The sequence below is a fragment of the Corvus hawaiiensis genome, chromosome 28 (assembly GCF_020740725.1).
Source record: "Corvus hawaiiensis isolate bCorHaw1 chromosome 28, bCorHaw1.pri.cur, whole genome shotgun sequence".
Taxonomy (NCBI): domain Eukaryota; kingdom Metazoa; phylum Chordata; class Aves; order Passeriformes; family Corvidae; genus Corvus; species Corvus hawaiiensis.
The window spans coordinates 7,131,800-7,145,889 of record NC_063240.1 but is presented as its reverse complement, the minus strand read 5'-3'; the positions used below and the strand labels follow the sequence as shown (position 1 = coordinate 7,145,889).

Sequence of the window (14,090 nt, the reverse complement as noted above, 5' to 3'; positions counted from 1 at the left end):
GTAGTGGAAGAGTATGATTTGGAAGCCATTCAGCTAGAACAGAGTTTTTATTATTCCTTGGCCATTCTAATGATCTCAGATCTGTCCTTGTCACTTATCTCTCGTCTCCGAAGAAAAATCAGCATTTTCGGGCCATTTATTATAAGCATCAAGTGTTAAACTTGTACAAGAGCTAAGAGCAGACAATTTAACACACTGCTGATGCTTTCAGGCTTAGGGCAATAGAAATTAAGTACCTGCACTGTGCAACAATGGTTCTCCACTCCTTATTTCCCATGAAAAGAGAAAATACACTGTCTAACTGAGAGACTCTGAACAAAGCCCTCAATTCTCTTCCCAGAGCTTCCACTGATTTCCTTTAAGATCATTATCGAGGCTCTCTAAGCAGTTTGCAGCATCAGTTTCTCCAAAGGCTAAACAAATAATGGGTAAGTACAATAGATGTAAATTAATTCCCTGTAAGCAGTGCTGGAGAAGCCTCCAAGAGGGAGTGAGTGTGCCACAAACACGAAAAACATTTAACCACACATTTGGGGGGAAAAAAGCAGATTTTTTCCTAGCAAGAACTCCAACCTTTTCTACACAGCAAAGAAAAAGGTGCCACAGAAAGAGCCCCCTGCACAATGGGTGTGTTCAGGCCTTGGGACTGAATGTGCAGAAGGAATCCCAAAGGGTTGGGAGTTGTCATGGCCCGGGTTTATTTTCAGCAAAGGTTTTATATTTCATGCAGAGGAAGCTGAAAAGCTTCCCTGCTCCAGCTAAACTTGACAAAACCCAAGTGGGACTCGTGCAGCAGCTGTGGATCCCACCCAAACTGAGGCTCACTGGATTCAGTCTCTGAAAAATGGGAACAAAGGGAGGGAAAGAGGAAAGATTAATTGCACAAGGCAGTGCACAAATCATTCTTTTTCAGAGCAGGATACAAAAATACACTTATTTGTTTCTCTATGAAATAATTTAAAATATTCCTCACATAATATATATTTTTACAGTCCTGTAATAGTTTGGGCCTATAGAATTCTCAAGCCCTGCCAAAAAAGCTATTTGGATTGAATCCTTAAAGAGAGGGAAAAATCAATTGCTGCTGTGAATGATGACATATTTCAGCGAGCAGAGATTTAATATCAGGGAAAACTCTGCTGATATTTCAACAGAAATAAACAGCAGCAGACAGGTTATTTACAGAGATGTTTTAGAGCTCTCCCCAGCTCTTCACTGGTCTGGCCTCACCTTCTCCCTCCATCCCTTTGCTTCTCTCCTCTTCCTCCAGATCCGGCCCCCTTTTCAGCTCCTCTTTTACTTTCACATCTTCCAAGGCAGTTTCAATAGCCATGACATCCCCAAGAGACTTTTGATCCTCTGTTTTGTGTCTTCTGGGTTGACTTCTTTTTCTGTGAGACCTGAAAGTACAGAAGTGTGATTTGACACAAAAGAACAGCCTTCAAAATAGAAAATCATCACTGACTTAAAAAGCTGAATACAAAACAAAAGGATCTTCTTTGGAGGGAAAACACAAGGTAGCTAAAATAGCTACAGGGCAGACGAGATATCTGAAAGGGAACAGATGAACCTTGCATAACACAACATTTAAGATCCATTCACAGCAGCCATTAATTGTCTGGGTTTCCTGAAGAGCTTTTTCCTACCATTACTAATGTAAGCTCACAAGCTGCAGTTAAAGTGATTTTAATTGTGTTTTCAATCTGTTTTGCTTGTATTTCAAAATACAGATGAGAACTTGTTTAAATCTCTCTTTCATCCTCTGCCTCCATTCCATTATTTCTTTTCATTCTGTCCGTGCCTCCCTTTGGCAAACTGCTGGAAGTCTGCAAAACATCATCTTCCAGCTCTGAGACATTACCCAGCACTGCCAGCTCCCCAAAACACACTATAATGAATGCTCAGAGCAAAATCAATAGGCAGTCTATGATTTTTCAGCAGTAAATTCAGAAGGTCCAAGGCCTTGAAGAAATCCAACTAAAAAATATGCATATTAATAAGAACAGACAAATACTAACAAGGCAATAGCAATGCTGTTCATTCTTTTTTAAGTCAATGCCACTAAGGCAAAGATTACAGGAGCCACAATGCAAAGAGAAATGGAAATTCAGAAGTCAGGACAAGATTTTTGGTTGGGAACTGTAGGAAGCCAAGTACCCACACAGACACTCCCCACCGCTCAAGAGGGACAGGCAGGGAACACTGGAAGAACAAGAGCCAGAAACTTGTAAGTCAAGACAAATGCAGTTTAATAGGTGAAGGAAAGAATGAAAAAAGAAAGAAAGAAGCCCAGGAAACTCACTCACCACCTCCCCAGGCAGGGCAATGCCCAGCCAGTCCCCAAAAATGGCACCTCAGAAGCCAACCCCCTCCTTCCTCCTCTCTCCCAGTTTTTATTGCTCCCCATAACATTTTATGGCACAGAATTTCCCCTTGGCCACTTGGGGCCAGCTGGGTCCCCTCCCCACCTCTCGCCCACCCCCAGGGTCCTGCTGGGCCAGAGTGGGACAAGATAAAGCCTTGACACTGTGCAAGCAACAGCCAAAACTTCAGAGCCTTATCAGCACTGGGCAGCCCCAAATCCCAGTAACTCCATCCCAGCCAGCCCCAGCACAGGGTTTTTGCAGAATCTATAAAATTGCTCCTTGAATTTCAGGTTTAAATCTAACAAGTTCTCTTTTTCCAAAAGGATTGATTCAGAAACTTGCAATTTTTACCCCATTTTTAGCGTGTAAGCACTTCTTCTTTGGTTGAAAGCAGCATTTTCCTGATGGCCTCACATCCACCATCGTGTGACAAAGACTAAACCACACTTTACTCATCAGCCCCGAAGTCTAGAAAAGCTGAAAAGCAGCTCCCCATCCTCAGAGCCCAGAAAACTCAACTGCTAATTAGATTTGGAGCACAACAGAGTTAAGAGCCCTTAATCAGCTTTTAAACTGACAAAGAAGGGAGAAAAAAATTCAACCTGAGATGAATGATGAATAGAAAAGCAAGTTGATCCATATGCACGGGGACCTCTAATTGCCAGACTCTGAGCAGATGGTGGCCCTGCAAGAAGAGCTGGTGCCTTCACACCTGCAGGACAGTCATTAGCAGGAACAGGGGCTGAACCCAGAAGGATCAGCTCTGCTCTTCACCCATATTCCAAGAACACACCACCTTCCCTGGGAGGGGAAAGTAGGGTGGGAGGTGAAGATAAAGCTGTAAGACTTTGCCATTGCAGCTGGAACTTTCCGTAGCTGAAGGAGGAGCAGAGTCAAGCACTACAAGCTGGTTTTAGCAAAGTGTGTTTTATTCCTGTGGTGTGGAAATGCCAGGCAAAAATTACAGCACAGAGCTTTATACTCACAGGAGAGAAAAAAGATCTGTTTTGCACTGGTCTTCTCACTCAGGGGTTGTGGGGGAGAGGCAGAAAACTCAGCATTTAAAGAAAGTGCTTCCAGAACTACAGGCTGAATGCTGAGCACTTCCAGAAGTGAAGCTGTTCTGTGTCTGACAGAATTCACACACCAGAAATGGGCTGGTGGGGACTGGACTAAAACAGTCTCTTGCTGAAGCCATAAAGTAAACAAAGTTGGGTTTTCCAAGGTAACCAAGTCTGACTGACCTTAGAGAAGAAATAACACCTCTCTGCAGAGTTTAAAAGCTCCATTTTTCCAAGAGAGCTGACAAAAAAGCAGCATTTGTACTCTTTGAAGAACAGAGCACAAAGTGACTTAAATTAAGTAGCTACAACTGTGAAGAGGTTTGGGCAGAGGTGAATCTCATCCCTCCATCCTGCTGAGAAAAGTCAGGCTTCAAGTAAAACGATGTCTTGGAAAGACATAAGCACAGGAGAAAGTACTGCTACAGAGTATTGAACAGCTCCAAAACTGCTTCAGGATAATGCTGGAACAATCCAGGAAACACTGAACAGATAAGCAAAAAAAGTACCTAGATCTTTTGCAATAGGCTCAGGTTGAGAGGGAGGCTTCTCTGCTGGGTAATAGGCTCAGGGAGGGAAAATAATCCTCGGTGTTCATACAGTACCTTACACTGTGCAAACACCAGATACATCAGGAACCCTGACCAGGCACAGGCAGCAAAGAGATTCCCAACTTCAGATGAGGAGGAAACAGCTCCAGGGACCCACTGGGGTTCACTCATTGCCCAGAGAGCACCAAAGGCAACTTCTGGCTCTGAGATTACACTGCTTTTCCTGAAGCTCCCTGCAGCAGGAATAGCTGAAAACATTTTAGGAATACAACATTGCAGGGGTCAGTCTTCTTCCAAACATCATCTTTATGATGTCTTTTGCAGCATAGATTTAGTGGGGCACATACTTCCCCCCTTCAGCATTTGTAAAATAATAATGGACAAATCATTTCATGTAGGAAACCCAAGACACAGGACCCCAGTCCAAAGCTCACTGGTAACTGAAACTCCTGGAAGACAAATACCAGTGACAGAGAGACTAAGATATTTTAGTTATGCTACTTTGTTCTTTACTATTGCCTAACTAAGTCAGCTATCATCCAATTATCAGGTCTTTAAACTTGGGTAACAGGAATGAGAACGATGGAAAAAAGGAGGATATGGAGGGTAAGGAAGTGCACACGCTTTAAAGTGGGCTTTAAAGCCCCGGGATGGTTCCATTTCCTAAAATCTCATTCTTCAAGCAAGCTTGAGGAGGAAGGGAAGTTCTCCCACCAGCTGCCCATGTCCAAAGCACTACAGTACAACGCACTTTGAGTCAGCAGCAGCATTTTTATCAGTGACCAGTTCCCTTTACCCACACCCAGTTACCATCACACATCCCTGCCAGCCCAGCACAGGAACTCAAGAGCGAAAACCAGAAGAGCCACAAGACAGTTGAGGTTCTCCAGTGATGGAAGAGATCACAGAAATCCAAACCAAGATGAAGCCTGAGGAACCTCAAGGCCCAAAGATTTCCCGGAGGCTTTCATGAAAAACTCAGTGACAGAGGAAAAGAGTCCCAGAGTTACTATTTTAAGAAATTTGCCAGGAAAAAGAATGAAGTGATTGAAGTTGCTGAGGGAAGTCACATACCGGTGTTTGTTGTCCTCTTCCTCATCTCCTATCCTATAAAGCAAGATTCCAACAGGAAAAGGTTAGCATGCCAAATTTTAAATTCAAGCATGCTGTAACACAAAAATCACAGACTTGTAGAAAATTAATACAAAGATCAAAGGAAGCACAGAAAGGCATGCATAAAATCCCCTTTGCAACTGATGGGCTTTTTTTAACTCCTGCTTTCTGATCAGTGAAGCTCTAAATGTTCACTACAGATTTTTGTCTTCCAGGATAAGAGATGAGATGTGAGGGGGCACAAGGAGTCCCACTTTGAAAAACATCTGCTTTTATAACATGGAAAGGAAACAGAACCATGAGGGACACATTACTCCAGACAAATTACATGAGGAATTATAAAAAGAACAAATGAAGAAAGGAGTTTGAACTATCTCAAATTAAGAACTGTAGCATTTACAATCTCAGCAATCAAACTCCAGGGCAGGGCTGAGACACAAGCACTTTCTGTCCTTACCTGCGGAGCAGTTTAGCCTTCAGGTCTGCCTTGGTCTCGTTCCAGGCATCGAGCTCTGGGCTGCTCAGAGCCGTGGGTTTCATGTGGTCCAGGACAGCGATGTCCTTTCCCTGCTTCCAGAGGTCGTAGCGCTCGGGCTGCAGCACCCTCACAAACACATCCATGGAGATCTTCACCATGTCCTTGCGGCACGTGCACTGCAAGAGACGCCACACACGTCACACCAGGGACCTTCCCCTTTCTCTGGAGGCAAATTAACTCTCCCCCCAGCTGGCTGAAGAGGGTTTCTGGCAGGGGTCAGTGCTGGGAATGCCTCTGAGGGATGTGTGGCTGTTTCAGCTCTCCATGGAAGCCATTGGCTCTACCTGCTCCTGGAAAACCAGCTGCCGCTCCAACACTCTCCAAGGGTAGTGGAAAACTCTGTTCCCAAGGATTTTGTTCTCCCTCTAAGCCCTCCAACAAACTAAATCTTCCTGGGACTGGCACTGCTCATATCCTGTGCTGCAGACATTAGACACAATTACTCTGCCTGGTCTAGCCCAGGTCAGAGTCTGCCCTCAAGCCACGTTCCCTCCATCAGCCTCTCTCTGGCAGAGTTTTCCAGGCTGAAAAGATATTATTGGTATCACTTCATAACTCAGAAAAGCCTTACAGGAACCAAGGCCTGACCTAGAGCACAGGGCAGTTAAACTTCATAATGACACATCCTGACATGTCACAGCAATCCTGCACAAAAGGGAAGAAATAAAAAACCTGCAATAACCACAACCTGCATCCAAACCATCACGTGGGAGAAATGTGCATTATTCATTTCAGCTGGCATATGCTCATTAGAACTAACCTGGAGTTAGACCCCTGTCGTTGCACAGAGAGTACTCACAGGTGGTTTTCCTTGGATATAACCATTGCTGGGATGAATCAACAGACTGAGTGTAGCAAGGGGATTCTCACCCTGGGCACTGATAGCAGTCTCAAAGAGTTATAAACCTAATCAAAAGAAGGCAGAGGGTGGAAAAGGACCCAGGACCCCCCGGTGCCTCTGGGGGCTGCAGCCACAGCTCTCTTGGGGCTTCTGCTCTAAGGTGCAAAGCTTTGCTTGCATGAAATTGCTTTTCAACTCCAAGCTGAGGCTGAGGTAATTGGAGCCACTTTGCAGGACTGGTTTGGGGGTTTTTTTTCCACCCTTCCTCCACACCTTTTCAAAACTACTCTATCCATTCTTTTGGCAGAAATGCCTGAAACTAAACCAGCTTCTCCCCTTTGTCCCTTCCCCTTACTAAAAGATTTATGGCCATAGTTGAGACTTCACTGAGAGAGGGAGAGAGAAGAGTCCCTCTGTACAGTTCTGCACTACCCCACATCCTCCAGCTCCTGCTTCCCACTGTGCAGGGACTGGGACTGGTTGGTAACCCGAGTGTGCCGAGTTGGAAGGAGCATTTATGGACAGGCACTTTCAGGAAAACTCCATTTAATGAAAAATGACTGAGGCCAGAAAGGCTGGAAATGCAATTTGGCCACAGCACGGCAGGAACACAGACAGCACCCAGGCTTCCAACTCCAGCCCAGGCAGGAGCTTCCCACAGCACCTCCATCAGTCCTGGTTTAAGGGATTGAGCAGATTTTCCTTAAGAAAGTTTAAAAGCACCCGTGCAGTGCTACAAAGAGGAACACAGAACAGCATCCCCAGGGGATTGACCTCCTCAGAGGCTGAAAAATGGCTTAAAAGGGGAACGCTGCGTTTTGTGATCCTGACCTGGACTCAAGAGGTGCAGCACAGACACATCCAAGCCTTCAAACCCAGCCAGAAAATCCTGAGGCACTCGGGGCCAGAGGTCTCCAGAGCAGTTTCCAACCAGCAGCAGCTCCAGAGTCTCCCCCAGCTGCACCCGCTGGTCAGTCCTGGAGAACCCCCACGCTGAGCTCCGGGGATGCTGCTGGGCTGGGACTCAGCACTGACACCACGGCCTCCATCTCCCACATCCCACAGCCTGAAGTAGCCAAGCTCTTTTCTTTCCACAAATCTACCATGATGTATATTTATATTTCAATTTTAATTTAATTCTATTGCTTTCACACCAGCAAGCATGAATAATTTACAAAGCCTCTTTCCTCTGGGGCTTCTTCCGGACCATACAGTGATATTTCCTCAGCTGCTGCAGTTGTGTCACAGCCACATTCCCAGCAAGGCCAGGGTCTTTTTCCATACCCTCCCCTCAGACAGCAGTGAGAGCCTGCTGATGCTTCCAATACAGCTGGAGAAGGGAACGCTCTTGTGTGCGTGAGAGAGCTGGGAGAGGGAGAATGGGGGAGACCAGGAGGAGAATGAGGGTAGAGAAGGGCAAGAAATTGCCTTTGCAATGAATTCCCTGCTCTGCTCCATTACAGCAGGACAAAAGCAGTAAGGTTGTTTCCTGGCAGTGATCTCCAGCCCCACACCTGCCTTCCCCCTTCCACATACACAGAGCTGCATTTCTTTCAAAGTATTTAACTGTGGTCATAAACACGTGTATTTCCTAAAAGACATTATGCCTACACCCCCCATCTCTGTCCATCCCCACCCCAATTTCTGCAGGATATATTCTCCCAAATTCCCTCAGATTCCAACACTTTTATATCCCAGTATTACTAAACTTTATAGAAAAAAAGAATGAACATGTCAACACCAAAATACCCTCACTGAGGAGAGATATGAAACCTCGTTTCCTTTACGTGAGGCAAAACTGAACCACAAAGCTCCATTTTGGGAATTCACAGAGTTCCTATGGATCAATAGCCCTGAGAAGGATTTCAGGGTGACACGATCACCCAAAGCACAGGACTGAATGGCAACACAAACGTTTTGTTGTGTCCAAATGACAAATGTGTCCAAATTTTGTTGTGTCCAAAAGGTGAGAAATTCCAGGAGCTCTGAGATCTTACCCAGCCCCTTCCCCTCTCTCCTCCATCACTCCCAGTCTGGCTGCCAGACCCCACTCCTGGGAACAGCAGGGCTGGCAGAGCCACAGATCAAACAACAGAATAAACAACAGAATTCTCATAACTGGGATCTCCAAGGACCAACTGCAAGTCCTGAAAATGGGAGTGGAAAAAAATCAAACTGAAAATCAACCCAGCTTTAGGGTCAGTTCTTTGCGTTCGGTTACAGGGGAGCTGAGACCCAAAAGATCAACAAGAGAGGAGTTCCATATTCACCAAATCTGAGGAACTTCACTTATTCCACCTTCTGAAGGCTTTTCCCAGCCTCACCTCTCCTTTTCCACAAGTTCATGGTTTTATTAACCATAAGGACATGGAAAAATACTGTAAGGAAATGCACAATTAAAGCTTTTTCCAGAATAAACCCCAACGTTCTTCCTTTCCTCATTATTTTATTATCTGCTACTCTAATTTGGAGCCTGTGGTAAAATATGTGATCACACCAGGAGCCCTGTCCCATCAATTCCAACTCCAAGACTGATAGTGGGGAATTTGTGGCTATTGAATGTACAACCATTATCTTATTTGCAATATTTTTTAACATAAAAACACAAATAAGTCTATATAAAATAACAGTCAAATAAAATGACTGTCTCCTTGAAGTCATAAAATCAAATGATATATGGAAAAGCACAGACTCATTCAACTTCAACCTTCAGCAACAGTTTTGTGTGGATATTTCCCTCAATTCCCAACTATTAACACTGAACTGAACCTCAGCAGTTCCATCACATAGGAAAGGTTAATGGAAAATAAGCCTTTTCCTTATGCAGAAATAGTCACCAAAATTACATATTTAAAGTGGCACCTCTGGTTTTCATGGAAAAAACCCTTCATATTCAGATGAAAGCAGTTGATAAGACTCAGCTGAGCCTCCCACTTTGCCTTAATGGAAATTTATCCATCACAAAACCCAACATGCTCAAAATTGAAGTTCTTTCAGCTTTTAAATGCCAGGCCAAAATCTTTGCTGAAAGCTTTTCTATCTGCTTTTCCATAACAATGAAGCCTAAAAGCAAGTTCCTGGGAAAGAGGGGGGTGGTTCTGTGAAAAGGCAGTGGAGAAACTCTCGCTGTTACAGGAACACACTTTGCCCTCAGCCTCTCCCTGTAAACTCCCAGGTCGAAGCAGAGAGTTTCAGCTTTTGGGAGAAACAAGCCCCCAGTATAACCACTGCTTCTAAGCAGCAGCAATCCAGTTTGTTCCCATGTTACAGATGAGCTACTGAGATCCAACAGGACAGAAAAAACAGTTTGGGGCTCTGGTTTCCTTTTCCTTCCACTCAGTCAGTCCAAGTACGCTCCTGAAAGATGAGTGGCAGAAATTCTGTGAGTAAGTAAGGAGTTAAACTTTGAGGAGAAGAAGGAGGAAAAGCCCAAAGTGCATAGCTTGTGTGTTTAATGGTTGGTGGTTGGAAGCTTGTGGGAAAGAAGATGAGCCTTGACCCCCCGTTTGCAGAGTAATTACTGGCATCAACAACAAACCAGTTCATTAGGAAACCCACTGGAAACCCTTCCCAGAGCTTCATAAACAAAACAATTAGGCAAAGATTTCCATGGACTCCCCCTGTCCCTGGCTGCAGGGCACGATTCCTCCCTGCCTGCTTCCTTGACTGCTCCCGAAACGCTCGGTGCGGATTCCCGGGGTGCAGGAGGGGGGGGAGCAGCCAGGAGGAGTCAGAGTCACCCCACTCCCCTCAGACACAGCATTTGTGTGTGACAGAAACGCTCTGGGACTTGTTCCAGCCTAAGCAAATAAGATAACCCATCCCAACACCCAGAAGGGCCAGGCCAGAAGGAGCTGGTGACATCCCTCCATCCACAGGGACATCGGCCACCCCACCCAGCAGCACCCCCAGCACTGGAATCCTGGAAATCCCAGCAAACCCAGGCATTTATTCTGCCCACAGAACTCAAAGTGTTCTTCCTTCATTAACAAAAATTGTGCCAAGAACCTCCCAGCCAGAACTCCAGAAGAGGAGCTCAGAAAAGAGCTGATAAAACAAAGCTTCCAGACAGTTTCCAAAAAATAACCATCCCCTTTCCACCTCAGCAAGAAAAAAACCTGTAAAAGCTCCTTTGTCTTGCACAGAATCAAGAGCAGAGGTGTTTACAAATAATACAATAAAATAAGTATGAAGAAAGGTGGAAGAATTTGTACAAGAGCAACTTTGAATCTGTCTGACAAAAATAAACCATGGAAATGTTATTCCATAATAGATTTCTTTAATGTATTCTAAGCTTAAAAGGTCTAATTAGAGTAAAAGAGCAATTTTGAATGTCTGACAAAAATAAACTATGGAAATGCTATTTCATAATAGATTTCTTTATGTGTTCTAAGCTTAAAAGGTCTAATTAGAGTCAGTTGAGGCACAGACTCAAAGTAATGAAAAAATACAATTCTGATTTGCCTTATTTTGGGGACCAGTTTTGCAGTATTATCAAACAGGTTTCTGCAAAAACCTCACAAGTTATATTTTCTTGGGAAATACAGACAGATTGAGGGAAAAATCTACTAAAACGTGAATAGTAAGAAGAAAGCTTCGATTTTACCTGGAAAATTACATGCTAGGCAACTCTAAATCACAGATATTCCAAGTGTAAATTTGAGATTATTTCAATATTATACACATAGTACAGAAAAAATGAGTGAGCAGAAGGTTTAGAAGCAACAAATCACGTAAAAGATCCTAGGCTGGGATCCAAAAGGTCCCTTCTCTTGGCAGTCCAGTAAAATCCAAAGGGAAGAGTTTTATTTGTGTCCCCCTTCCCCAAATGAGAGAGCAGCAGAGCAGGAGTGCTCTGGAGTGAGGGGTTTGATGGGAACACTGCCTGGAGGAGCTGAAGGCTGCTTATTTCAGACCCTAAAATGCAGGATTTGGGCAGGAAGGGCAGCCTGACCCCATTTTATGTTGAGAGAGAGAATTCCAGCAGTTTCTCTGGAGCAAACAGGAGATAAAGGAAGGCATGAAAGTGGCACCAGCAGGAGCCCAGACCAGCTCCAGGAGTGGCTGCACTTAACTGAGAGCAAAGTGCAGAAATCGTTCCCCTCCCATCCACTTATTTTCAGTCCAGTTTGCCAAAGAAGTAGAAAAGCTGAGCTGGGATTTGAATTTCTGCTAAAACTGTACACTCTGAAAGGGTCTTTCTGAATGGCAGGGGACTCACAGGCCACCTCGACTGGAGGAAGGGCACTTTCCTGAAACCCCTGGTTTAAAAGGGTTGTTTGGGCAAAGACACAGCTCTTAAAATCCTCTGGCTGTCGGTGGTGGCATCCAAGGGTTTTCAGAAACAAAAAACCAGGAATGCAGAGAGGCACTGCAGGCTCATGGTGCAAAATAAAAAGAAATTTAAAAAAAAAAAAAAAAAAGGTAAGGAATGAAAATTATAATTTCCTGTTTTTAACCCAGCAGCTCTTTTCAACAACCAAACAGAAAAAAATATGACAAAGGGAGACAAACGACTGAGGAACTCCAACTACAGAGAACAAAGGGAAATATTTCTCCCTAATTTCTAAGCCCTGCATATGCAGGCAAACATTAACTGTAGTATATTCAAATAAACCCATTCCTCCTCAGCTGTACCATTGAATCAGGAATGCTGAAGTCCAAAGCAAATATTTGGATTACAGCTGACTCTGAAACATGGTGCCAGGATCTCCAGCGCTGTGAAAACCCCTTTGAGCTCCTTTCCTCCGGCTCTCTGTTTGCTGTGCCCTGCGCCAGTGACACCCGCTCAGACAGGATTGCATCTCCCAAGGAGCTTTCCCTGCCAGTGTCTGGTCTGCAAAGAGCCCAGAATGAACTCCCACCAGTCACATGGCAAGACCTGGTGGCAGCACACCAGGGCTGTCCCTGGGAGCCCCACGATCAGCTGAAGGTCTCTCCCATCCCTGAACGAGGATCTGCTGCTCAGCCACGGCTTTTCCCAAGGATCAGGTGGGAGAGACAAGCTGAGGTTGGCCTCAAAGTCACCTTGGCTGGGAAGGAGTTAGCTGCAGCACGAGGCTCCTCCAGGACAGATGGAGACATTTACATCGGCAATAAATGGGAGAACAGTTAAAAAGCTGTTATTTCCTGCACTTCTGGGCACAATGTCCAGCTGGAGGCAAGACATCCACCTCCCAGTGGGGCACCAGCATGGAATTAAGGCTGTGAAGGAGGATGTCATACCCTTCCTCTGGATCTGAGGAGACTGACACAGGACTGACTCACTGACTGACACAGTCCTGAAGATTTCTGCACATCACGAAAGACAACATGAAATTTGTCTGTCACAAACCACACTCAGCACTGGGGCTGGAGGAGCAACTAAAAGGAGAATCAGAAAATCAGACCCAAGGGGCAAAAGCTCCTGTTCTAGCTAAAAACCCAAGGAGAGAAAGACTCCAAAACCTCACGCCAGGTTCTCAAAAAGCTTTGAGCCAAACAGGACAGCTTAGATTATTCACTTGGTATTCACCAAACCAATTTCCACGGTAATCCTGGTTACTAATTTACAGACACAAGTGGATTTACCCGCTCTTAGTTTCCCACACAGCTCTGCAGCCATTGCTTTTTTTTTTGCTAATACTGACACTCATTCTACAATTAGAGCAGGCCCAGTGTCTCTGAAGCTGATCTTTACACTCCAGGCTGATTATTCTGTATTTTTTACAGCCCAGGCAGGTTCTCTGTGGAATGCAGAACATTGCACCCATCTGGCAGGCAATTACCACAGCTCTGCCCTCCGAGGTGAACCATTACCTTCCTCTCTTCCACTGCACCACTGACACACACAGCTCTCAGCAGAGCACAATCCAAATCTCCTCCCCAGGATAATGTCCAGGAGAACATTACAACTGGCTAATTATGAACCTTGCCTTGTCCTCGGTCTCCTGAGTGCTGGCAGGACAAGAAAGCTGTGCTGGTAACCCAAGGAAAGGAGAGAATCACCCCAGGCAGCTGGGTCAGCGCAGGAAGAGCAGGTGCCTGCAGAGCTTTGCCCAGCTCAGAGCTCCCAAGAACTTTTCTAAACGAGTGTATGATAAGAAAAAAAAACCCAAACCTGCCTGCATGTGAGTAAGGATAATCTATTGTGCCTGGAAGCATACAAATCAATAAAGCCATTTTTTAAATATAGGAAAGCTGCAGTAGCTAACTAAAAATCACACACTCAAGGATCGTGGAATGGGTTGGGTTGGGAAGGACCTTAAATCTCATCTCATCCCACCCCTGCCAGGGGCAGGGACACCTTCCACTACCCCAAGGTGCTCCAAGCCCTGTCCAGCCTGGCCTTGGGCACTGCCAGGGATCCAGGGGCAGCCACAGCTGCTCTGGGCACCCTGTGCCAGGGCCTGCCCACCCTCCCAGGGAGGGATTCCCTCCTGATGTTCCCTCCCCACAGAGGTGCAGGCAGCTCCAGTGCACACCCTCAGCTGATACTTCCTTAGGTCCCTCCTTAATCTCAAATGAGATTTAAACAAAGCTTTGCCCTCACTGCGTAACAAATCCCCCCCTCAGCTGGGACCCCCAGTCAGGTATCCCAGGGTTAATTAACATGTGATTTATCAACCAGGAAGCTCAGAA

The 14,090-nt window shown here is 45.3% G+C and overlaps 1 protein-coding gene across 6 annotated transcripts in view; it reads right to left on the bottom strand.

Annotated features, from left to right (window-relative positions):
* Positions 1-14,090, bottom strand: part of KDM4B (lysine demethylase 4B) — a 72,542-nt gene that overhangs the window by 23,379 nt on the left and 35,073 nt on the right. For 4 of the 6 annotated variants that reach the window (XM_048287688.1, XM_048287687.1, XM_048287689.1 and 1 more), the window contains 3 exons: positions 5,549-5,745; positions 5,053-5,085; positions 1,231-1,400 (listed from right to left, as the gene is read on the bottom strand). In XM_048287688.1, the coding sequence (XP_048143645.1) occupies positions 1,231-1,400; positions 5,053-5,085; positions 5,549-5,745 (400 nt within the window). Of the gene's footprint in view, positions 1-1,230; positions 1,401-5,052; positions 5,086-5,544; positions 5,746-14,090 lie in introns of those variants that run through there. The other 2 variants (XM_048287691.1, XM_048287693.1) reach the window with 2 other exon arrangements.